Consider the following 26919-nt stretch of genomic DNA (forward strand, 5'->3'; position numbering starts at 1 on the left):
AAATTAAATTAAAGTGTGCAGATGGTTTGCAAACTACTACACGATATTATTTACCTAATATAGGACATGACTACTGTGGATTTGTAGAAATGCTCTGGCCTCCTTTAAAATGTCACTACCTGAAACGCAGAGCTTGTATACAGTAGTTAATGTGTTTAAACCATGTCAGCACAGCAAAAGTGCTTGCAGAAACGACTGAAATTTCAAAGCTGCCAGGACATCAGGTATATCTGAAATATTCAAACCACAAAGAAAATAACTCTGAACACCTCTGCAGAGCTAGATTATTTTAATGAAAGAAAATGAATGTAGTAGGAAGATATTTTGTTAATACTGTCATGTCACAATTACTCAACCCCTATATAATATTGCTGATCTTAAAACCTACTCTTAGTGATGATTAAATTATTAAAGTAAAATCAGTAAAGTAAAATTAATAAAGTAAATGAGTTAAAACCCTTTGCCTCAGCTGTAATGTGTTATATAGATGAGTTAGACCACAGTTGTGTTGGCACTGTTTGGGAATATGGATCAGCAGTTTGTCTGGTGCAGAAAAAGGCAAGGCATTTGACCAGAATACTATGCCCATGGTCAAACATGGAGGTGCTTCAGTGATGATGCCAGGATGTTTTTCTGCTTCAGGAACTGGCATCATGGATTCACAGAAGTACCCATGCATTTTGAAAAGGAATGTTTTGCCTTCTGTTGAGAAACCAATCAATATTAGTTCTAATGTATTTTCATGCTAGCCCACATGAGAGGTGCCAAAAGCTTGTTAGCACTTTGTTTGTTAGAGGTTATCAAGGCAAAAGGATGTTCTACCAAGTACTGATGGATTGAATAATAGTGCACAACGATATTTATCTAGAGATCTTTGTTTTTATATTTGTCAAGAGAACTGTTTCTCATTTACACAAAAAAATTGCTTTAACAAATTGCTTAAATGTTTATTTTAATTTAGTTCATTAAGGTGGGGGTGAATGTTTATGATTGCAAATATGTGTTAAAAAATACAGTATACACAAAAATACTTAACACATTTGTTATTTTGCTGGTTTTAAGCTCTGACAGTAAGTCTTAAGCTCGGAGCAGGCTCACACCCTAAATTAAATGCACCACCCAATTACTGGCATGTTTTAGAAGTAGGATAAAAACCTATAGTGTGTGTGGGGGGCTTTCAGGCTTTCTTTTATTTTACAAAAAAAAAGACTGGCTACTCTAAATACTGCACACATATCTAAAGTATTTTGTGTATGTTTCATATAGTATAATATGAAAGCGACCGCTGCTTTATACACAGCATGCTAGTAGCTAAAAGTTAAATATCAGGTGAAATAAACAGCTTATAACAGATCCAAAGCATCATTTTTAATTTGATTTGCACACTTTTCTTGGCTGTTTGCAAGCACCAACATATCTTGGTGGGGACGCTACAGTTACATCGTTCTTATTCCAATGCACTACATAAACATTATGGTACCTTTAAAACGGCTTCAAGTGATAAAATATGGTGCTCAAGGAAGAAAAAAAAGGTTGCAAATAATACATACAGTAAAACATTCAACACAATAACAAAGTAAAACATTAAACACAATAACAATGTGTACAAACATTTAAATTGTTTAAGTTCATCTTAAAAAAAACATAAACTAAAACCTTTTTAAATGAAAGCGTGAACTGAAAAGTTTCTTCCTTATATTCAACTTAAATTGTCAAAGTGCAACATGACTGACAAAACAAAGAGCGTGATTGATTGTATGGATACAAATTGATTAAGTTAATTGTATTTAACACTATAATAAAGCAAAAGCCTTTGGGCCATTTAACTTATAGTTGCATAGTGGCCGTCCACGTGTGATTATGAAAAAAGCTGCTGAGCTTTTCCTGTATAAATGCAATCCTATAATCCTTCATATCTGTGTAATATTAATATGACTACTGTTTATCTACTGTTAAGGTTATATTCTGTGCATTAGCTCACATTCTTAAAAAAGGAAACGATGAGCAAAGTGAAAAAGCAGTCACAATAACAGTAAGAGAAAATGTTATAACAAGCAGCAGTTAAGTAGTGAAGTTGCGCTGAGCTGCTGATGTGAAGCCAATTTTCTTGTTTCACTTGGTTGGGCTTTCAAATTCAGCATAAAATAATAACATCTGAACCAAAAGCACTCAACATTTCTCTCAAATGTCAAAATTAACAATGAATGCCATCAATTTATTGCACAACATTTTTTTTTCAAAACTTAACATTGTCTAATAAAGATTAAAGTGTTTAGTTACACTTTTTACACTACACACTATTTAAACAATGGTTATGGAAGCCTAAATTCACCAGCTAGAGGGGAAACGCATTGCGTTTCTTTTAACCCTGAAAAGTGTGAGTGCACATGCTAGTCTAGCCCGTCTGCAGTCTTGACCTATTCCCTATTTTAAATGTATGGTGCATGACCTAATCTACAATGAAAGCAACAACAGCAGCAGCAGCAGCAGAACAAGTATATGTATCCAAAAAAAAATCTGCATATATATGCTTGACATAAGGGACAAAACATGTTTTGGGTGTTTTATTTTTTAAATTCTACATTAATTTAAAATGAATATATTTACTGGAAAATGTCTCAGCTAACCAACCAAGTAGGAGAACAGGTTTTTATTTAAACACTTTGTATAAAAATTTACATTTATTCGGTCTATTTATATAGTTATATATATATATATATATATATATATATATATATATAGCATTGGAACATAAAATGTAATTGATGTGTTTTTTCTCTAGGACAGAGTGAGAAATAAAGGATTATTTAGATATTTTTTTTTATAAAACAGCATTTTAAATGAAGTTTGAAAGTATAAACGAGTGATGTCTGTCATGTTAGCAAAAACAATCTGCACATTATTTTTACTTCCTCTAGCTGGTGGAAATGGGCTCCTATAGTCTTAACTACACTCTCAGATAAAAAAATATACTAAACTAATTTTGTTGCTGGAGTGTCGGGGTTACTTATTTTGTACCTTCAGTGTGCATGGAAAAGTACATAAAAGCTTCATTTAAATGAGCTCAATGTACAATAATAAACTTTCAGATGTTTCAAATAAACAAATGAAAAGTATAAAATAAATAAACGAACCACCCCAGTCACAAAGGAGAATTAGTACTTCTATTTCTGAGAATGTAGGCGGTGCAAACTGTACTATACGGGATTCATTTTTAGGTCACAACACTTTTTGTTTAGAATATGGCACTAGGGAAGGTCAGTATAATACATACAAATTAACTACCAGCCAGACTCTTCCTTAGATAAACACACCCACACATGCATTTTGCAAAAGCACGCACACATTACACACACCCATCAAAGACCCTGACTTCCTTAATTCTCGCTACAGACATAAGATGTATCTACAAATTCACAAAGCTTGTCCAAGCTGATGAAACTAGTCATTTCCTGGACCATTCTGCACCTTGCAGAAATCTGGACAAACATTTTCAATGTGAGCAAATCCGGTACAGCCGGTAAAGAATTAAGAAGTCCCCCAATAAATGCATACAGGCCTGACTTTGGTCTACGGGTCCATAATGCCATAATGAGATACAATATGTATAATATCTTTCCTTTAAATTGATCTCCAATGTTTGGTATTATATTCTGTGCAACATACTTGTAACACAACATACAGCTGCTTAGTGGTGTACATGATTTATAAAACAGTGTTCCCAAAATTAGACCATTCCCTCAAACTGCATATTTAACGATGTAAAACTGCTACAAAAACAAACAAAAAATAAAAAAAAAGTGTAAATGCATAATATATACACACACAATATACACAATCTGCCCTTTCACACAGCCAGTCTTACCTAGCCACTAATTACAGCTGTAACATGTCCAGGATTAGGAACAGTGTTATTAAACAGTAATTGTTAACTAACTTTCAAATACTGCTCCACAGATGCTCCAGATGTTTCTTCATAAATCTTGGATGCATATTCACAAAAATATCTGACCAGCTTCTGGATCTGGATATGCTTGGTTTTTACCTCTATAGCCTATACTGATCCAAAGATCAAATCTGAGATTCCAATTAGTCAGTCACTAATCTGATCTGAGGAGACTTTAAAACTGGAAAAAATAGAATTATGCATTCATGCATGTGTCCATATAGAATACACTGTGCCTCATACTGAAAGGTAAAAGGACATGATTTTATTGCACACTCCTCACATGGTGTTATATTATTTGTAGGAGTGGGATAAGCAATATGGGGCTTGTAGGGCTTGCACCTCACACACAGAGCCCTGCCGTCCTGTAACACTTCAATAATTCACTAAACAAGCTAACACATGTGAACCAAAGCTTTGAGTGTTCATAATATACAACAGCTATATTACAGAACTGATGGGCTAACTAAGTAATCAAAAAGCAATTTTGTCCATTATGTTTAAACATAAATAAAATGAAAAAAGAAAGAAAAAGTTATATTTCAGCTACAGCCGCTGTTTACACTTTCCTGTTTTTGTCTCTTATGATTCTTTGCCAATTACATATGGTCATACCACAAAATTCCAACTGCTGAACTTAAAATTAAACAAAGTATACTGTATGGTATGAGGCCACAGAATGGCCATGTAGGTAAATAAATAGAATCATTTTAAATCCACAAACACAAATACACAGATAAAAAGAGATAAGGAAAAAATAGTGCTTACATACTCCAATAAAAAAGGATGAAATAGAAAATAATGCATCCACAAGTGCTGGGGCTCGAGTTGATGCCACGCTGCATCAGGAACCCTTAAGCACACCAAAACCAACACTTTACGTTTCATGTCCCCACCCTCTCATAAAACCATGGATCTCATACGATGGTCTCATCCGCTGTTTTTTTTAGCAGCTTAGTGGAGAGCAAGGAATGCTGGGTAGAGTGGGCACCCTTGGCGTCGGGAATGAGCAGACGCACTTTCTGATTGGTTCGTCGCCACTCTGAGTACAACTGACAGTGGTAGCGGAATGAAACCTGCAAAACAAGAAGATTCAGTTTATAGCAGAAATATATCAGCTTCACTAAGCAGAGGTAATTTGATCAACAGCAGTTTCCAGTTAATAAGTGTGGGTTGCTTCAAGCATTATAAGGACAACATAAAAAGATTGGGAGGAAAAGGGTAAATAAGGGTAAATAAAAGGGTAAATAAGGGTAAATAAGCTTGTGTTTGATTTTACTTCCTTATTTACTGTTTTACTACAACAAACAACATATGCACAAATAGTTTATGCTATTATTTATATATTTGATTTCTAAAACCACTTTACCCTGCTTTATTTGTGAATTTGTAATGCCCTGGAACTATCTGCTACTCTGTCCAGGGTAAATTTATTTCCTTATGCCCAGTGTTCACAGGGTAGGATCCAAATCCAACGTGATTCTGATTACTTTTATTATTTTAACATCTTTCTAACTCCTTTTATAGTGTGATGCTAATGTATTTTAATCAATTTACAAGTACTGCTTCTCAAAAATGCTACTTTTATTTATTAATTATTTACTGCCGATTACTACTAATAGCCAGCAAGTAAAAACAAGTGTTGATCATTGGTGTCAGTGCATCACTGTGTGTTGGTGAACATTACCAAAGTCCAGAGGACGTAGATGGTAAAGAGTGCGATGGTAAGAGCGATAAGGCCCACTGCCTCCAAGCGGCTGTTGAAGTGAAGGTGGTCCTGAGCCCCGCGCAAACACAGCCAGCCAGAGATGGCTGCCAGGGGTGTGATGAACAGAAAGCACACCATGTCACAGAACAGTGTGCGCTTCTCGTTTCTCGGCCCTGGGTCCCTGAGCCACTGCAGGCACACAGGTGAGGTTTAAGAAATGGGATAAAGTTTAGGCAAATGACAATTTCATCAGACAAAACATTTATATTTACAAGTTTGGTTTTTTTAGTTTTGCACTGGAGCTACCAAGAGAATTTAACAGATAAAAGTACATTTATACATACAACAAAACTAAGTAATTAAGTAAAAAATTACTACCATCACTAAAAGAACGGATGCCGTTCCTCATACAACCCCCTATATTTATCCGGGATTAAGACAGACACTACGGGTGCTCTGATCTCTGTCCCTTGTAATGCCAAGCGCCTTCTGTATTTCAAACCCCTGAAATTCAAACTTTTACCAACTAAATACACAAATTAATAAGATTATAAAGGGGTTGCACGTTTTCCATCTATTTCATCCAACATGTTTAGGTACTGTGGCTACATTTTATTTAATGGTGTTCAATGTTATGTATTTTCGGTCTAGAATAGACACAGAAAAGTTTATTTATTGAATAGTATCCAAAGGCAACTAAATGTTTAAATGATCTTGTCCAACAGTGCTAAATGTTTGACTATAAAGTGTTGAATCAAACAATAAAAGTGTACTTTTGCCTATTAAAATTAATCTTTGTTTAACAGACAGTCCTCGTTTTCTTCTGAAGTCTCTGCAAAGCACTTCTGGCAAAGTATAAACCAGCTGACTATGTAAAAATGTACAATATTACACAAATAACACTTAAATAATTTTCACTTAAATCCTTTTTGACCAATAATTGAGGTTTTACACCTGCAGCAAAATCTTCAACAAGAGTGTGATGTGCTGAACGGTTCCAGGGTCAGTATGGATTGGGCTACTCTTCTAAGTTATATGACAAACTTTTGTTTATTGATAATAGAACGTCAGACATAATCAGAGACTAAACAGGAAAGGCTTTTTAAGATCACATCTTTTTATGTGCTTTAAGCCAAGTGTGTGATGATTTGAGCATGTTGTTTGCATGATGCTAAGCTGTGAGCTCTAAGCTTTCTTACAAGACAGTGGTAGCCTAGTGAGTAGAGCTTAAGGATATCAACTGAAAAGTTGAGAGTTTGAATCCTAGCTCTGCAATGCAGCCACTGTTGGGCCCTTAAACAAGGCCCTTAACCCTCTTTGCTCCAGGGGCGCCATACAATAGCTGACCCTGCGCTTTGACCCCAACTTCCAAACAAGCTGGGATATGCGAAGCAAGAATTTCGTTGTACTGTACACCTGTATATGTATATATGACAAATAAAGGCATTCTATTTTCTAATTGTTGGCAAGATTAGCTCAGCAACTCCAGGTACCAAACTAAAGAAATCTAACTGTGACACAGCACTACTGTTGGTAAAGTAAAATTAGAAAAGACTGTCTGCATCTATCAGATGATATCTGTATTTATATATAATGAGCAAACACTTGTTTTTGAATTTTTTGTGTACTTGTCCGTTTACCTCTGTGAGGGGCCGAGGTCTGCGCTCAATAGTGAACTCTGTGTGACACAGCTCACAGTAGTTAGTGTTGGAGGAGGACAGCCACTTCTCCAAGCAGCTCTTGTGCACTGTGCCCAGAGTGCCGGTGCAATCACATGGTGAAAGAAGCCCTTCGCTGTTGCCCCCCTCGTGGCAGATTCGGCAGATTGGCCCATCACTACAAGTGAAGGATTAGCAGATTAACACATTTTTGCCCATACGGTTTGTTTTTCATTAGTTTAACACATACCATGCTGTCAATCTTCGTGTTTAGGCCTGTCATGATAACAAAATACAATTCTTCTTTTCATGCTACTCATATGGTTTAAGACACTTGGTGATGGAAGCTGCATAGATACAACGGTCTAGACTAAACTCACCTCTGTGTGCCTAGGGATTTGATGACAGTGGAGATCAGCCGTCCATCCTTGGTCGTAACCTGTGTGACGTACTGTGTCCTGCGATCGTCAGAATCTTCCACAGTTTTGGACAGGGCAGTGTTGCTGGTACAGTCGCACAGCGAGCCTGGAAGGTGGCAACACTCCCCTGTGGTCATGTCTGAACCGTCCAGGGGGGCAGGGGACAGGGGAGCACAGGGGGACAGGGGAGCAACGTCTGCTCCCACAGCTTAGCTCGCCTGGATCTTAGAGCTGCACACAGAGACCAAAGATACAAGTAAACATTTACGCTGATTAGCCAACATGAACGGTATCTAGGGTTATTGATTGATTTACACTAATGACAAGAAACAATGTCAAACAAAGGTCAAATACTTTTAGCACTGTATTTGCACTTAAGTAATTAAACAAAAGAGTTTACATAGTCAAGAATCAGTTTTCTTAGCTAGCCAACCCTCTGTGACTGAACTTGATGCACGTCAATTAAACCTGGGGTGGAGTAAACACAAACATGACTACTATTCTAATTAGTCGTCTATTCATAATGATAATGTTTCTGATTTGCATGTGGCTCCACACAAAACATAATTACTCATGAAATTAAAGCATACTAATTCTAATTACCATAATGAGCCAGCCTAACAAGAGTCTTTGTAACCTATTATTAATAATTTTAATAATAAATAATTTTATTTTAAATAAAAATTTAAATATGACAAATTGCTTTTTAACAAAAACTACACTTTTATGTACTCTTATATAAAATAAGCATCTTTTGCTTTTATTAAAAACAAAAATCCCTTCGCCATCCTACAACATGAACTTTAAACATAACGAGTTTACTAGCCATCCTCTTCTTTAAAGAACAATAATGAAGCTCCTACTATTTTGATAAACATTAAAGCTGTGCTTCTTTATACGTTTCTGTTAGGATATAACCTGCATCGCCTTTGACACTGTGCAGTAACATTAACAATAGCCAAACTGAAATATAAATGAGCACTGACAGTAGTATAAAAACAAAATAAATAAATAAAATACATTACATAGAAGATGGGTTTACCTAGAAAGTGGCATGTGAGTAAATAGGGCCTCTGATACATAGACTAAACAACCTTACACATTCGTTCTACTGCTGGACAGGATGATAGAAGCAGAAAGGTTCTGTCTGATTTATTGTTCTGTACAACTGCCATGGTTTTAACTAAATACAAGTACTCAAAATATCTATTCAGATCTGTAGTCAATTTTTTAAACGCACTATTTTAAAAAAGTCATTGTTTTTTGAACGAATACCTTTTCTTTATTTAGTTTATAACATTTTTGCTTGAATTTTAAAATATTAATTATAAAGTGATCCGGAGCGTAAAGCAGTTTGGGTGGCATGGCATGCAGCTTGTTGATGCTTTTTAAACATATTGCTGAAACACTACATGTCTAAAATGTTTATATTTACAGGCTGCAGTAATCAAGCCTGGATGTCTTTAGTCTTCAAACCCAACAATTAAACTTGGTGATAAAAACCCCAACACAAAAAATACTCACTCATGGAATGAAAGTATTTTAATTACCATAATGAGCCAGGTTAACAAGAATCTTTGTAACCTATTATTAAGGGCCTATTTTTGTTAGCATCTGGATATAACCAAAAGTTCATACAAACTTAAGGAAACAAATTTAGTTAATTTATTTATTTATTAGGATTTTATAACATCATGTTTTACACTTTGGTTACGTTCATGACAGAAACGGTAGTTACTCGTCACACAAGATTCATCAGTTCACAAGTTTAAAGTCAAACACAGTCATGGACAATTTTGTATCTCCAATTCACCTCACTTGCACGTCTTTGGACTGTGGGAGGACACAAGAGCTCCCGGAGGAAACCCACACAGACATGGAGAGAACATGCAAACTCCACAGAGAAAGGACCCGGACCACCCCACCTGGGAATTGAACCCAGGACCTTTTAGCTGTGAGGCGACAGTTCTACCCACCGAGCCACCCCAATTTTATTTTACATTTATTTTATTTTAAAATGTGTATAATATTTTACAATAACAACTAAACAGAAAACATACATTTTAAGTGATTTGTCATCTGTTATGATGTAATCCGTCCATTAGAATAAAGTACCTTTTAATTGTCAATTGATGTGAGCTAAAGAAATACAATCATATAAATTGATAGGTGGTGTGAATTAAATGAAAGTGTCCTTTGCTGTCAGTGTAAATAAAGATAAGTTGATGGAAATCTTCCAGAGTGGCTCTTTTTCATACAGCGCTGCCACATGCAGTTGGAGCTTTAATGTTTTGTATACGTTAGATGCCATGTGATTTTTGTCATCACTTGTTAAAACATTGATTCACACGACTTATATGACTTCATGTTTTAGATGGCCTACAGGATACCCCAAGTTTATTACCTTACACACGACCCTTACCAATAATACTGACATATACACCGATCAACCATAACATTAAAACCACCTCCTTGTTTCTACACTCACTGTCCATTTTATCAGCTCCACTTACCATATAGAAGCACTTTGTAGTTCTACAATTACTGACTGTAGTCCATCTGTTTCTCTGCATGCTTTGTTAGCCCCCTTTCATGCTGTTCTTCAATGGTCAGGACCCCCACAGGACCACCACAGAGCAGGTATTGTTTAGGTGATGGATCATTCTCAGCACTGTAGTGACACTGACATGGTGGTGGTGTGTTATGCCAGTATGAGTGGATAAGACACAGCAGCGCTGCTGGAGTTTTTAAACACCTCACTGTTACTGCTGGACTGAGAATAGTCCACCAACTAAAAATATCCAGCCAACAGCGCCCCGTGGGCAGCGTCCTGTGACCACTGATGAAGGTCTAGAAGATGACCGACTCAAACAGCAGCAATAGATGAGCGATCGTCTAGGTAGGAGTGTCTAATAGAGTGGACAGTGCGTGGACACGGTATTTAAAAACTCCAGCAGCGCTGCTGTGTCTGATCCACTCATACCAGCACAACACACACTAACACACCACCACCATGTCAGTGTCACTGCAGTGCTGAGAATGATCCACCACCTAAATAATACCTGCTCTGTGGTGGTCCTGGGAGAGTCCTGAGAATTGAAGAACAGGGTAAAAGCAGGTTAAAAAGTATGTAGAGAAACAGATGGACTACAGTCAGTAATTGTAGAACTACAAAGTGCTTCTATATGGTAAGTGGAGCTGATAAAATGGACAGTGAGTGTAGAAACAAGGAGGTGGTTTTAATGTTATGGCTGATCGGTGTATAAATAGTGAATCCTAATACATAATTCGGAACTCGAATCTAAACAGGTATTAATGATTCTGCCATTAATCTTGTTGTTCCTAAAGTATTGGACTCTTAAGCACAGACTATTAAAAACTCATTAGCTTAGCAACCAGTCAAAATAAAGACAAATCTTAAACTAGCTTACGAGCTACACACATACACAGAAGCTATATCCATTCAGCCACAATTTAGACTGTTTAATTTAGTATAAAACCAAAATTCTGAATGATTAGACTGTAAATAATAATGTAAAATAATAATTCTATACAAAAACATGTCATATTGTTATTCTTAAACCGAAGTGCTACCCGGCACTGCCGCTCAGGTTAGCACGATATGCTAACTGAGATGATAACTACAAAACTCGTTACGTTCCGAATAACAACAGAATCGTTCCTCTCACCGTTTGTAACTTCATGCTGAGTTTCCTACTACTACACGTATTCCTTCAAATAAATGCTACTATGCAAATCCGAAATGAAAGACAACTCCTCTTATTTTGGCCTCCCAGATTCGGATCTTTTTCTATCCGTTGGCCTCCTATCGCCGTTTCCGACCATCGAGCTGAGTACGCTGTTACCGTAGCGCTGCTCTGTGCTGCGGTTTTATTTACGCTAAATGCGTAAATATTTCGATGTGGTGGTGTAGGGAGTTGTAGTTTCATCTTGTAGTATTTATTTATTTATTTATTAGGATTTTAACGTTACATTCATGACAGCACAGCTAGTTACTCATTACACAAGATTCATCAGTTCACAAGTTTAATGTCAAACACAGTCATGAACAATTTTGTATCTCCAGTTCACCTCACTTGCACGTCTTTGGACTGTGGGAGGAAACCCCACACAGACACGGGGAGAACATGCAAACTGCCACCTGGAAATCGAACCCAAGACCCTCTTGCTGTGAGGCGACAGTGCTACCTACTGAGCCACCACTACTGTTTATTATGATTTTAACGTCATGTTTCAAACTTTGGTTACGTTCATGACAGGGGGCGGCACGGTGGCTAGGTGGGTAGCACTGTCGCCTCACAGCAAGAAGGTCCTGGGTTCGATCCCCAGGTGGGGCGCTCCGGGCCCTTTCTGTGTGGAGTTTGCATGTTCTCCCTGTGTCCGCGTGGGTTTCCTCCGGGAGCGCCGGTTTCCTCCCACAGTCCAAAGACGTGCAAGTGAGGTGAATTGGAGATACAAAATTGTCCATGACTGTGTTCGATATAACCTTGTGAACTGATGAACCTTGTGTAGTGAGTAACTACTGTTCCTGTCATGAATGTAACCAAAGTGTAAAACATGACGTTAAAATCCTAATAAATAAACAAACAATTTACCTAACTTGCATGTTTTTAGACTGTGGGAGGAAACCCACACAGACACGGGAAGAACATGCAAACTCCACACAGAAAGGACCCGGATCGCCCCACCTGGGGATCAAACCCAGGACCTTCTTTCTGAGGCGACAGTGCTACCCACCGAGCCACCGTGCTGCCCCATTCAGGTGTTTTTCAATGTTTATTAAACTGGAAAACAATCGTTAGCTTTATTTTAATAGCAGAAAAGCTATGTTAAACCAATTCCTTAAAACTGCTGCAATGATGTCGCTATATGGCCTTCATGACCTTGTTACCCGCTCTCTCTCTCTTTTAGTTATGCTGTAATAATTAGGGGTGCCGGAGTCTAAAGCTACTCCCTGTAAAACTGACATTTTACTCTTAACGATTTCACATTGTAACTACATCTTCTGTTGTTTTACCCCGAGGTGGTTCTGACGGAAACCTGTTTACCCTCTTGATGTTAAAGACTGCAAGTCGAGACTGCAGTGCCAACAATGCTGCTCCTACTAGATGGGACAGAAACCTGGCGTGTTTGCACCAAAAATGTCCAGAACTTACAACAGACTTTATCACAGACTGGACTGAACAATGAAGAACTCCAATTTTTTTTTTGCTAGTTATAACTTTCAGTTTTACTTAGCTTTCTAAGAATTAATATTGAGTAAATAATTACTGAGCTACACAGTATTTTCAGTTGCTCAAAGTCCTTTCCCAAACTACTGACACAATGTACATGGAGATTATTGATTTTATATAATTGATGTTATACTCCAGTTTGCAATGAGTGTAGCTGAAACAGGGTATTCCCGCTTAACTGGACCCATCGTGACCCTTACCTGAACAAAGCAGTTAATAAACCACTAATTCAATGATTAAAAGTGGTGTCCACATAATTTTGCTTACTATCTGTACATTTTAATAGCACAGTTAATCTACTACTACTATCTGGTAAAAATCTTTCCCTAATACTTTTTTTTTTAAGTAAACATATAAACCCTTCATTATTAATGATGCTTTCACAGATGTGCAAGCTACCCATGTCATAACAGCTGCCGACTTTTGAACATTACACTGGTACCAATCAGGATGGTCTTTTTCCTTCTTAGCCCTAAAAGCATATATTAACATATATTATTTGTAAAACATTTTGAAAGTTGGATCTGTCAGAACACAGCACATTTTCACTTCACGTTAGTACTTCTTAGATGTTTGTAGTTGTTGATATTTGGCTAAGTAGAGTCTTAACTTAATTTGTAACTGCTTGCTGAAAGGGTTTTTTCTAGACATATGTCTTAGCCCATGTGTTTATACTCATTACAGAAACGTCAGTTTTTTGGAGAGATTGAAGGTCATGGGCGTTCAATATTGTTTTTGTTTTTTTAGCCTTGTCCAATTTGCAGCTTTTCTCTGTATTCTTCTAATACTATTGAGGTATAATAGAAGGTAAAATCCCTATACTTTGCATACATGCATTGTGCTGAAACTACTACCAAGTTGTTTGCAAATAGAAAATAGACCCATCATTAATCATAAATAACTGAGCTCTTCAGTAATGCTCTTTTTATACCCAATTATACCCAAATGTTTAAAAGCATTTGGAATTGGCCCTTCTAAGTTTTTTTGAATGAGCTGCAAGTATTACATTGAGCGTTAGCACACATTTACAAAAAACAATAACGTTAAAAAGATAAAACTGTATATCTTCTCTTTTCAGACAGTTGCCACTTTCGCTCCAGACAGTATTGTCCAGTATTGTACAAAAATAATACCAGCTTGTAACAGTAATTTGGTTTATTTTTTCCATCCCATTATAACTTGATAAAAGGCAAAACAGCTGATGTGACTTCATGGATATGTGAAAGTCATATAACCATGCTTCAATAAAGGCATTTCTTCACAGCATGGAAAAACATAAGGCATTTTTTAAATAAACATATCATTGTTGACACTTAAATTCAAATGAGAATCTAATGATGTATTTTGGGAGATGAATGGACAAACAGCTGACCAGGTTGAACACTGAATCCTTATTACATTCTCCTTTGCAAAGAGCCGGGTCAAGTCATGGTAAGTATAATTGGATTTAAATTTATTTATAGAGAAATTTTTCACTTTATTAATAATACAACTGAAATGATCGCAGTTCCATTTGGTATCAATATCCTCCAGACACACCAGTTTCCCTATTAGTTGTTTCTGCATAACATGCTGATATCAGCCAGAAGTTAAACTAGGAGGGATCCCTTTATTGGGCCTGGCTGAAGTGCTTAGTGTAGGGAATCCCAAAGAGAAAACTTCTCAGAGAGCCTGAAAGCTTAAGACACTGATCCCTCACCATCCCGTTCCTTAGGAGTGGGTCACACAATCAGTGCTCAACCAGAATCACCTTCAAAACAGATTTAGACATTTCAAAACAAGAAAACGATTTGATACAGAAACAAAAAACAAAGAAGGATGATAAAAGAAAAAGGAATGTTATCTAGAATTTCACAAGCCTGGAGAAAATTCTAGATCTGACATGGAAACACGACAGAGGTAAGTAGAGGGAAAAAGAGCAGCAGCTGTTGCACAACACAAGAGCAAAGAAGCACTGAACAGCGTGACAGGGAAAAAGGAGGAAGCAACAAAAAAACGAAGGAAGAGCAGGGTCACAGGTTCTGACAGCACTGGAATTTGCTGCCTTTTAACCCGTCGGTGGTGGGTGGCACACTGATATCAACCACGTTGTTTCCAGGAGACTCATCATGCGCAGACCTGTCAGCTATCTGCTTTTGTGATACAATGCGGTAGATTTCTGGAAAACAACACAGATATTAAAAAACATTTAATTATGACAGAGAGCACAATGATAAACGTGATTTCTTTGCATGAACTGAATTCCAGTCGATTCCATTTGTATTTTTTAATTAGTTTTATAACATCAATGCTTTATCAATTATAGGCCTTGCCCCACTTGTACTCAGATGTTTCCACATTTGTTTAGTCACTTTACAATATTAGTCATACGGTAAATGGAGAAATGTTCTTTTTAAACTGATTAACCATTCTCTTAGAAAGAGTGGCACAAGTACAGAATATCCTTTCTTCACATATCCCAGCTTGTTTGGAAGCTGGGGTCAGAGCGCAGGGTCAGCCATCGTACTTGCTCAGCATCAGCATTGAAACCGACGTTTGGCATTGGCACGAGTGACCAAAGGTTTGGCTATAGCAGCCCGGCCGTGTATATTGACCCTGTGGAGCTCCCGACGGACAGTTCTGGTGGAAACAGGAGAGTTGAGGTGCACATTAAATTCTGCCATGATTTGAGCAGCCGTGGTTTTATGTTTTTTGGATACAATCCGGGTTAGCACCCGAACATCCCTTTCAGACAGCTTCCTCTTGCGTCCACAGTTAATCCTGCTGGATGTGGTTTGTCTTTCTTGGTGGTATGCTGACATTACCCTGGATACCGTGGCTCTTGATACATCACAAAGACTTGCTGTCTTGGTCACAGATGCGCCAGCAAGACGTGCACCAACAATTTGTCCTCTTTTGAACTCTGGTATGTCACCCATAATGTTGTGTGCATTGCAATATTTTGAGCAAAACTGTGCTCTTACCCTGCTAATTGAACCTTCACACTCTGCTCTTACTGGTGCAATGTGCAATTAATGAAGATTGGCCACCAGACTGGTCCAATTTAGCCATGAAACCTCCCACACTAAAATGACAGGTGTTTCAGTTTCATTGTCCAACCCCTGTATATTTTAAGTCTTGGGGCCAACAGGTTCAACAGCCCCCTTTTGTCCCCCCCAGATGTTAAATCTACACCTAAAACTGACTGTTGTAATTGTGGGTTTTATAGTTATATTCACATGAATAGCATAATTAAAATAATGTTACAAAAGAAAACTACTACTAAACAATCATCCAACCTGATAGTATGTTTTTAAAAGCCTCTTCAACATTCGTGGAGTCCAAAGCAGAAGTCTCAATGAAAGACAGATTGTTCTTCTCTAAAAAACAACCACAACAACAAATAAAAACCATCAGTTATATTCAAATGTGCATTTATTTATTTATTTATTTTTATTTATTTTTTTTTAAATTTTTACCCCTTTTTCTCCCCTTTTAGCGCATCCAATTGTTCAATTAGCATCGTGCTTCCTCTCTGTCTATGCCGAACCCTGCCCTGACGGAGGTGATTGAAGCTAACCCGTATCCCCTCCGAAACACGAGCAGCAGCCAGATGCATCTTTGCCACCCACACATTGACGAGTTTGGCGCCACCTAGCGTTGCATGCGGAGAGACACACCCTAAGGGCACCCTCTCCCATCTCTGTGTAAACGCCTCCAATCAGCCGGCAGAGAACGCAATCGCATTCTGACAGAGAGAGACCCACATCCGGTTCTTTGTCCCACCCCCCACATGAGCAACCGGCCAATCGTTGCTCATATAGCCACTCAGCTTCGAACCGGTAAAGCAAGGCTGGATTCGATACCACGCTTCTCAGAATCCAGCCCTGGTTGCAGCGCGTTTCTTTTTACCGCTGCGCCACCTGAGCGGCCTCAAATGTGCATTTATATGTAAATGTGAATACTAGCTAAACAATTAATAATAATAAGAACCAGCTTATTTAATCTCACATTTATAAATCTAAACATCTTTTATAATGCTGGACCCATCCTAAAGCAAGTAGAGATGCCTTTATAATGCCTCAGAGCTCAGTGGTTAAGGTACTGGACTAGTAAACAGAAGGTTGCCGGTTCAAGCCCTGCCACCACCAAGTTGCCACTGTTGGGTCCCTGAGCAAGGCCCTTAACCCTCAATTGCTCATCGTGTTCAGCTCACTGTGTAAGTCGCTTTGGATAAAAGCGTCTGCTAAATGCTGAAAATGTAAAAAAAAATGTAAAAACAGTTCACAGCTGCTGTTGCAGTAGCACCAAAAATATACATTTAGCTCATATCCTGTTCCAATCATGGGTGCTAAATACTGCTAGCATGCTCTGAACATCAAGTGGAAAAATAAATTCAAGGCATAAAATTGCACTTGCAATAGCTTTTAACTTCCGCATAGATTCTTAAAGTTTTTTGTATAGTGGCCTCATTTTAAATTGTCTCTACCATAGGCCTTGGGCTAGTTTATAAGTGCTTTACTGGAAAGTGTCATTATAATCAACTTGTCATTTTCAAATAGTAATTTCTGTTTGCCCTGACTCACCTTGCAGATCACAGTGTTTTCCAAGTGTGTTTGGCTTTGTGAGATATTAATAAAACAATTCATAATTTATACTTCAGTTTTGGGTTTTCATCCCTCTCTGAAATATGTTGAGGTGGTAAAAGTGGGTAAATTTCCTTTTTTTTTTTTTCTTTTTTCCTCATTTTGCATCTCCACCTTTTAATCCCCCAGTTAAGACATAATTAGTTTTCTACTGCAACCTCAAACACATCCGTCACAGCCACACTAGCCGAGAAGGGCCGCAGGCTAGCACACGCTGCCTCCGAATTACACGTAAAGCCGCCAGACACTTCACATTAACACAAAGAACAATTGACAATTTTTAACAGTTTCTTGAAATCTCCTCTGACCCCATATGCATCTGGTTCCAACCCCACTCTTAATGTATTTGTGGTAATAAAGCATACCGTAAATTTAAACATTATATATAGTGCAAGGTTTACCTGCAAAAGCCCTGGCCTCATCAGTGGGCACTGCTCGAAGGTGTCGCAGGTCACTCTTGTTGCCCACTAACATAATAACGATGTTGTTGTCTGCATGGTCTCGCAGCTCCTTAAGCCAGCGCTCTACGTTCTCATAGGTCAGGTGCTTTGCAATGTCATACACCAGAAGAGCTCCAACTGCACCCCGGTAGTACCTGATAGTAGGTACAAGAGGAACTTAATGTAAAAGAATAAAACAAATCTACAGAATAATCTTTTTAATAGGACAACACAAACAATGGATTAAATACTGAATACACTAGATTCAGCCAACTGTACAGTACTATAAAGTCAAACCAATAGTCAGCACAGGGTGATGATGAAAAACGTAAGGTATAGTGGTATATGAACTCTCTATTACTGACACTTCACTAATCAGTGCATTGTGAGAACTAAAATGGTTTAGAACTGTATTTAAACATGCTGTACATCACAACCAACCAGTCTGTTAAGCTATCCCACAACCGCTGAGATTCAGGTTCCAATCCTAAAGGTGCCATCAGGCAGCAGGGAGTCTACACAGACATTACTGGCTATGTCTAAGGAGGGATGGCCAAAGTTCTGCAATGGATTGGCACCCTACCCAGGGTATTCCTGCCTTGAAAAAAAACACTACTGTACTCACGCCGATGTGATCGCTCTGTAGCGTTCCTGTCCGGCTGTGTCCCAAATCTGAGCTTTGATAGTCTTGCTGTCAACTTGAATGCTGCGGGTGGCAAACTCTACGCCGATGGTGCTCTTGCTCTCCAGGTTAAACTCATTGCGTGTAAAACGAGACAGCAGGTTACTCTTCCCTACACCAGAGTCTCCGATGAGTACCACTACAAACAAAAGAGAAAACAAGATCTACTAAATTAAAAAGTAAAAAAGTAAAGAAAAAATGGTGAGTGAGTAAATCAAGCTAACATAACCAACCAAAGTGTATCTCTGATAGCAAGTATGTGATTTAGAAGGTGGTAATTTTGTTGTGTTCATTAAAATGACAGAAACAGTGTATAGAAATAAATATTCAATAGAAAATGAAAATAAAAAAGATTTATTAATTTCTTCCATAGCTCATCGTATTGGCCAATTATCACCAGTAATTGGGCAAGTTGGCCAAAAATATTTAAAACCTCTAAACTAGTGCAACAATGCATGTTAGGAATGCGCAACAAGACGTTGCATTCAGGGATTGGTATCATGTCAGTTGAAATACATGTTCAGATATGTAGGGTTTAACAGTTTGGATAACTGAAAATCAGTCTTTCACATCAACATACAAGCAACATAAGTCGACTTCATTTTGAGTTTTATTTACAAATGTCCATGTGCACTATTATTTTAAACTCCAGTCTTAGTACTTGGTGGAACATCCTTTTGCCTTGATAACCTCCAAAATTCTTGAACGTGCTGTCTATAACCAACTGTCTGCCTTTCTTACTCAGAACGATCTCCACGATCAGTACCAGTCTGGCTTCAAGGCAGCGCATTCTACGGAAACAGCTCTTGTAGCGGTTACCGAGAAGCTTCATGCAACCAAAGCAGCCAAACTGTCATCTGTCCTTATTCTTCTTGACCTCTCTGCGGCCTTCGACACAGTGAATCACAGCATTCTCCTGACCACTCTCTCCAACCTTGGAGTAACAGGTTCAGCATGGCTTCATCCATATCTCCCCCATGCACTCTCTCAACCGGTGTTCCTCAGGGCTCTGTACTCAGCCCACTTCTTTTCTCTATCTACACCCGCTCTCTGGGCAAGGTCATAGCCTCCCATGGCTTCTCCTACCACTCCTCAGCTCGTTCTGTCATTTCCTCCTTCAGACACGCAAGTCTCAGCTCGCATCTCAGCATGTCTGCGAGATATCTCACAATGGATGTCGGCTCATCATCTAAAACTTAATCCCAGCAAGACAGAGATGTTGCTCATTCCTGGAGATCAGTCTCCAACCCAGGACCTAGTCATTTCTCTGGATGACTCCCAGATCAGACCATCTGATAAGGTAATAAGTCTTGGTGTTGTTCTTGATAACCAGCTGACATTCTCTCCTTATATAGCCAACATGACAAGAGCGTGTCGGTTCCTCCTGTACAACATCAGGAAGATTCGTCCATTTCTCTCCAGGGAAGCTACTCAGATTCTGGTGCAATCACTTGTAATCTCACGGTTGGACTACTGCAACTCCCTTCTGGCAGGAGCGCCCATGTCCACTATTAAACCCTTACAGCTCATTCAAAATGCAGTTGCCCGTCTGGTCTTTAACCAACCTAAACACTGCCACATCACCCCACTGCTGCGTTCTCTTCACTGGCTTCCTGTAGCTGCACGCATTCAGTTTAAAACACTGACGCTCGCCTACAAAGCCAAAAAAGGACCAGCCCCAAGCTACCTTCGGGGTCTAATCAAACCCCGCTCTGTACCACGCAACCTCCGAGCCTCTAGTCTCGCTCGACTTGAGCCTCCATCCAGGACTAAAGGAAGACAAGCATCAAGGCTCTTCTCTGTTCTAGCGCCCAAATGGTGGAACGAACTTCCTCTGTCTGTCCGAACATCTGAGTCTCTTGCTGTCTTTAAAAAACGATTAAAAACCCACCTTTTTACTAAACACTTAGGCTGACTTGTACTTATTTACTAACACTTTATTCCAATCTTTTCCATTAAAAAAAAAAAAAGCCCCTTTGGTTCTAACAGGTTTTAGCAGATTTGTGTTCTTCGACTGTTGTTTACCTAAACTTGAGAAATGAAATGTTCACTTTGGAAGCTCTTCTGTAAGTCGCTCTGGATAAGAGCGTCTGCTAAATGCTGAAAATGTAAATGTAATAAATAATTTCAGTAAGTGCTAACAACCTGTTGAAACCTCTCTTGTGAGGTCTTCACCCATTCTTTAAGTGCCAAAGCTTCCAGCTCACTAAGGTTTGATGGCTTGTGCTATGACTGCTTTATTTAAATCCCACCGAAGATTTTATATGTTCATACGAAAGATATTATTTGTTCATTCATTTGTGCATTTAAAGCAAAATCTAGCTCTGCAGAAAGTTATATGTTGTAAGTGTAATTAGTTTTAAATCACTGTTTTTTAGGGGGTTTGAATATGTTCAATTGCAACTGTAAATGCATAAAAAAAAAGCTCAGAATAGAAACTGGCGTCCTATCCAGGGTATTCCAGTCGTACTCACAGCGCAGTGTTTCCTGGTGCAAGACCAGGAAAAAGCTGTTGATGAAAATAAAACAAAAAGTAGAGATGCTATCTCCCTTCTGCTGCTCCACAAACACTGATGACTAAAATAATTAGTAATCCTTGACCTATACAACAAGCTCTGATTTACTGCTGTGATTTCCTGAGTAACACACTAAACGAGCCCATTTCCTGAATTTACATATTTTTAGTTTTATGACCATATGCCCTAAAACGGGAACTTAATTTTTATTTATTTTTTTAATTAACAAATCTCAGTCGTTTACATTTTATTCAACAGTGCATTTCCGCCTTGAGATTTTACGAATGCCATTACTGTGCTTGTTTCCTAGACCATGGCAGTGCTGTAGAACAGTAAAATAAACATGAACACTATAAGCAGAACCAATTCAGCACCAGAATTAAGATTTCAAACAGTTCATTACATGTGTAAACTAAACAAGCTAATCGTACAAACATGTGGCCTGTTAATCAACGATCATAAAATAATTCACTGTTTCATTACAGTTATTAAATCACTACAAGCAAACCAACATTACAATGACTTATAATATTACTGTTTTGTTTTATTTTCATAACAGTAAGGCATTTCAGGAGCACACACCAGTCTAAAACTGTGTGCCTCAGCTTAACAAGATCATAGTTTGTTACTCTGATCAGTAACAGAAAGTGTCTTACACTGTGCTGGTAAATAAACAACTAGAACAGTTTAAAATGTGCTGTTAAAGCATGTTTAAATCAGGAAATACTCAGCAATCACAGACTCGTTTACAGCATTAACTGCATGACCATACTGACGTTTTACAATTGCAGCAAAAATCAAATAATTTTCAGAGAAGTTTAAAATGAATGCCCACACAACTGCTCAAGAATTTAAAATGCAGATAGAAAAACAGCTAAAATATACACATTACACACTAAAAGCAGGTAACAAAAACACATAAACTGAAGTTGGTTGTGGCTTAGTTAACTACACCAAACCAAAAGCTCTACATCAAACTACATAAATAGAAAAAAAAACATTGACGTCATACTGATTTTACTTGGTGTGTGTATGCGGTTGGGGACAGTGATGAACAGATTTATTTGTATCAATGATAAAATATAACGACTTCTTAATGCAACTAAGACATAGAAAATGTTTAACTACATTTTCTCAAACTTTCTCAAAGCCAGTTACACAGGTTATATCAGACGAGGACCATTTTAAAACCAGAACCAAATGGGAGAGGATGCAGTTTTGATGTGCCAAATACAAAATAAAAGATGACTTAAAAATACCTGGTTTGTTTGTTTATTAGGATTTTAACGTCATGTTTTACACTTTCGGTTACATTCATGACAGGAACGGTAGTTACTCATTACACAAGGTTCATCAGGTCACAAGGTTATATCAAACACAGTCATGGACAATTCAGTGTCTCCAGTTCACCTCATTTGCACGTCTTCAGAATGTGGGAGGAAACCGGAGCGCCCGGAGTAAACCCACGCAGACACGGGGAGAACATGCAAACACAGAAAGGACCCGGACCGCCCCGCCTGGGGATCGAACCCAGGACCTTCGTGCTGTGAGGCGACAGTGCTACCCACTTAGCCGCTGTGCCGCCAAAAACCCCTGATATGATTAAGCTAACTTAAGTTGAAATTCATCATAACCAATCAGTTTTAGGTGGTACCTGGATAACATCTGACCACCAGTAAAGATACTCATAAGAGGACAGTTTTGGTTTTCGTCTCAACCTTGGCAAGAGACCACCATTTTATTGAGAGCAGTAAAACTATCCCTATTAATCTGGACACAAAAATAGTCAGGTAATCCATTTAAAGTTCATTTTATAACTTTATACACAGACTTAGTAATTTAAGTAACTGTTTAAAAACATTGAGTTTCAGAATAAAGTCATTAAAGAACTCAGTGTTCTGAGACCTGCATAAATACCTAAATTCCCGAATGAATTAAATACATGTATAAGTGAATGTAAAGTTTAAACTTTGACTGATTAAAAGGCTTTTCTTGCTGAAATGATTACTTTAAAGATGTTGGGTAATAACATTCACTCATAAGCTTGGCATTGGCAGCATGACGTCACTAAGTGTGATCTTACCAATCATTTCCTCTTCAGTCTGTAAGACTAGTGACCATAAACTTATTGACTGAATTGATTCATATATAAATAAAAACATGTTAAAGTCAAAGGCTATGTTATATTCTTTTAGTTATCTCGGTTACGACAATGTTACAGACTTAAACAGACATGTCATTGTATATGAATAATGCTAAATGTGCTTTATTTTACCTATACGTGCCTTTGTAGATAAAGTGACTTCCAGACAGTTTATAAATACAAATATAATTCTTTATTTTAGCTTGTTAGCAGTTAGCATTCATCACCGTTACAGGGGAGAGGGGGTGAGTGGGTGTGATAGCTTGCTATTTAGCGACACAACTTTCACTCAAACGAATCCCAAACGTTTCTTTTCTGACTCAACCCGTCTCTAATAATTTATACCAATTATGGCAAAACTCAGGAGTGTTAACTAGATTCACCGAAAGGCCTCGATTATTCTAGGCCATCAGAGTCTCACTTCCATCAAATAGCTGGGCTGAATTTCAAATGACTTTCCTTCAAAAATGTAGTGCACTAGATAGTGTACAAAACACAGCTGTTCTGTACGCACTTGAAAAGTGTAGAAAAGGCATTTGGAACGCGACCACAAAACGCTACCTAGCAAACTCAGCACAGTACCTTTAGCTGGCTGGCTAAATAAACTCGAATACACAATTATGTTTGACATTCCGAACACCACACACTCAACAAATTTCCAAAATATAAATAAAATACGAAGGACTCACCTTTAAATAAATAATCATACTCGTCATCTCGGGTCCCCATGCCTGAGGTTTCCGTTAATACTGTAATTCTAGCTGACGGACTCCTGAACCGACCGACAGGAAGCGACTCGCTCAGCCTTATACACTGGAGTGGAGGACTGGAGTGAGGGGCGACTCCGGAATCGATTCATCTTAGTGAATTAATTTGAGTGAATCGACTCTTTATTGTAATGACTTACATACTGAGTAAAACCCCTCTGAAAGCCTGCAGAGCTCTTGAGCACCGACCCTTCTCAAAAATGTTTGCTTGAGTTGTTATGTTCCCATGTTTCCTTACAGGAACACTGACTGTAACGTGGTTTGTAGGTTATTTGATTCAGGAACCACATTTTTTGCATAATGACAACTTTTTTATTATTCATGCATAGAGTTTCAGGGAAGGAAACTAGAAACGTGGTTGTTTCCAAGTAGTAAAACTAAATGTTTTATCATTCAGTTATTCTTACTAAGTCTGGAGTCCACATACCCACTCACTCACCTGGAGCAGTTAAAAACAACCACACAGGAACAAAATCCACACAGGAGAGTATCAAACCGAGGTCTGAAAACCCATGTTACATTTACATTTACATTTACATTTTCAGCATTTAGCAGACGCTTTTATCCAAAGCGACTTACACAATGAGCTGAACACAATGAGCAATTGAGAGTTAAGGGTCTTGCTCAGGGACCCAACAGTAGCAACTTGGTGGTGGCGGGGCTTGAACCGGCAACCTTTCGTTTACTAGTCCAGTACCTTAACCACTAAGCTATCACTGGCCCATGTTGCTGTGTGACATAACTTTTTTTCAATACAAAGTAAATTTGGATTTAATAACATCATTTATTCATATAATTGTATTTATTTATTATGATTTTAACGTCATGTTTTACACTCTTTGGTTACATTCATGACAGGAACGGTAGTTACTCATTACACAAGATTCATCAGTTCACAAGGTTATATCGAACACAGTCATGGACAATTTAGTGTCTCCAATTCACCTCACTTGCATGTCTTTGGACTGTGGGAGGAAACCGGAGCACCCGGAGAAAACCCACGCGGACACGGGGAGAACACGCAAACTCCACACAGAAAGGACCTGGGCCGCCCCACCTGGGGATCGAACCCAGGACCTTCTTGCTGTGGGGTGACAGTGCTATCCACTGAGCCACCGTGCTGCCCAAATGCTGAGTAAATACCCCCCTGAAAGGCTGCAGACCCCTTATGCACTGACCCTTCTTTAAAATTGTATTATGTTTTCATGTTTGTTATGTTCCCATGCTTCCTTACAGGAACACTGACTGTAACGTGGTTTGTGGGTTATTTGATTCAGAATCCACAATTTTTTTTGCATAATGACAATTTTTTAAATATTCATGCAAAGAGTTTTGGGGGAAGGAAACTAGGAACATTGTGGTTCTTTCCAAGTAGTAAAACGAAATTTTTTATCATTCACTTATTCTTAACTGAGTCTGGAGTCTATTCACATGCCCACGCACTCAAGTAAATTTGGATTTAATAACATCATTTATGCATATAATTTTATTGAGGATTTAAGACTATACACAGGCTTCTGTTGTTCTGTTGTTAAAATCTTCAAAGTTAATAAATTTTTACTATTGTTTCAGCTGGTTTTTAATGTTATTTATTAAGAAATATCAAGTCATTTATTTATTTTATAGGAGCCGCTTTGTCAGGGTTACATTGGTTCAGCATGACAAGAATTCATTTTGATCATGGAGCCAATCTATTGTGGGGCAACACACTCTTAACATATTCTTAAGGCTAGGGCAAATTTCAGCTGAGGCTGGGCATTGCACACATATGTAAGTCTGCTCAACCACGGAAACACGGAAGCTTTCAGAGACACTTTGAAATGTAGCAGTGAAAAACTACAGTGGACAGATGCTTCATTCTGTTTAGTAAGTTTGTGTGCTATGGCGTTTTGAGGCAAGCTGTTATTGCTTCTAGATGTTTTCAAAATAATAAAGAGGTAGGTTGTTTTAAAGGTGGTATCTTGAGACAGGTTCACATTAGCTCTTCAGTATGACTAATTCTTCTGACAAAGTTTGTTTACGAACACTGAACAGCTGTATGCTTGCTATAATGCATCTGTTAGCAAACAGGGTGAAATACAGACACAAATTAACCAAGTAAAACATGAACAAATTAATAGATGTCAGATGTACTTTTTAATATCTCATCAGTCCAAATGAGCATTCACACAAGTGCACATACACACACACTTACAAATATCTACACACATAAATCTCTTAAGCTCTCTGTGGTTTATGGTTCATAACGTACGTATGTTACGTACAGATAAAATGTACATTAATTTTACTTACAACATGCTTGGTCTCTACAGATGTGGAAGAGGAGTGTGATTTATCGAGAGGTGCCACACATTTTTTGACCACACACACAAACAGCTTTCATAAAATGAGACTACTGATACAGGTGCATGTTTGGTTCACATGTACAATACAAAGAGAAAAAAATAAGTACACAATTTAAATCTAGGGAGGCTTTACTATACATTTGCACACAGCTTGATGAGAGTGGGAGGTCAAATAAATCCCATACTTGAAATTTACAGGGAAAATAAAGTCAATATCTCTGGTTTATTGGGTAAGTAAGAAAGCAATCACTGAACTACAAAAGTATTATGTATGGTTGGTCATTTTGTTTTGTGGACATATGAAATTGAAATATTTGTTTGCTCATGATTCTCTTTTTGTAAAATCACATTTAGTTTAATGTGCTGAAATTATTTAGTGTGACAAATATGCAAAACTTAAGGCATTTGGAATAGG

The 26919-nt window shown here is 38.0% G+C and overlaps 2 protein-coding genes across 2 annotated transcripts; both read right to left on the reverse strand.

Annotated features, from left to right (window-relative positions):
- Nucleotides 1-1353: 1353 nt before the first annotated feature.
- Nucleotides 1354-11554, reverse strand: marchf2 (membrane-associated ring finger (C3HC4) 2). Its single transcript, XM_063013470.1, has 5 exons — nt 11421-11554; nt 7693-7962; nt 7295-7490; nt 5634-5843; nt 1354-5022 (listed from the first exon to the last, which is right to left on the reverse strand). The coding sequence occupies exons 2-5, from the start codon at nt 7866-7868 to the stop codon at nt 4864-4866; spliced, it is 741 nt and encodes a 246-aa protein (XP_062869540.1). The 5' UTR covers nt 7869-7962; nt 11421-11554; the 3' UTR covers nt 1354-4863.
- A 2569-nt stretch (nt 11555-14123) lies between these two features.
- rab11ba (RAB11B, member RAS oncogene family, a) lies at nt 14124-24186 on the reverse strand. Its single transcript, XM_063013494.1, has 5 exons — nt 24082-24186; nt 18677-18872; nt 18013-18206; nt 16265-16345; nt 14124-15144 (listed from the first exon to the last, which is right to left on the reverse strand). The coding sequence occupies exons 1-5, from the start codon at nt 24119-24121 to the stop codon at nt 14999-15001; spliced, it is 657 nt and encodes a 218-aa protein (XP_062869564.1). The 5' UTR covers nt 24122-24186; the 3' UTR covers nt 14124-14998.
- Nucleotides 24187-26919: the final 2733 nt, after the last annotated feature.

Source organism: Trichomycterus rosablanca, chromosome 17 (genome assembly GCF_030014385.1).
Source record: "Trichomycterus rosablanca isolate fTriRos1 chromosome 17, fTriRos1.hap1, whole genome shotgun sequence".
In the NCBI taxonomy this organism is placed as follows: domain Eukaryota; kingdom Metazoa; phylum Chordata; class Actinopteri; order Siluriformes; family Trichomycteridae; genus Trichomycterus; species Trichomycterus rosablanca.

Bases quoted from the DNA above. Each gene is read 5' to 3' on its own strand.
- marchf2 (XM_063013470.1), bottom strand. From the start codon at position 7,868: ATGACCACAGGGGAGTGTTGCCACCTTCCAGGCTCGCTGTGCGACTGT. The intron at 7,491-7,692 runs GTGAGTTTAGTC...CTTCACTTGTAG, and splicing joins AAATCCCTAGGCACACAGAG to TGATGGGCCAATCTGCCGAA. The intron at 5,844-7,294 runs GTAAACGGACAA...GTGTGCCTGCAG, and splicing joins GACCTCGGCCCCTCACAGAG to TGGCTCAGGGACCCAGGGCC.
- rab11ba (XM_063013494.1), bottom strand. From the start codon at position 24,121: ATGGGGACCCGAGATGACGAGTATGATTATTTATTTAAAG. The intron at 18,207-18,676 runs GTGAGTACAGTA...ACCTACTATCAG, and splicing joins TACAGAGCGATCACATCGGC to GTACTACCGGGGTGCAGTTG. The intron at 16,346-18,012 runs GTAAACCTTGCA...GTTGTTTTTTAG, and splicing joins TGAGGCCAGGGCTTTTGCAG to AGAAGAACAATCTGTCTTTC.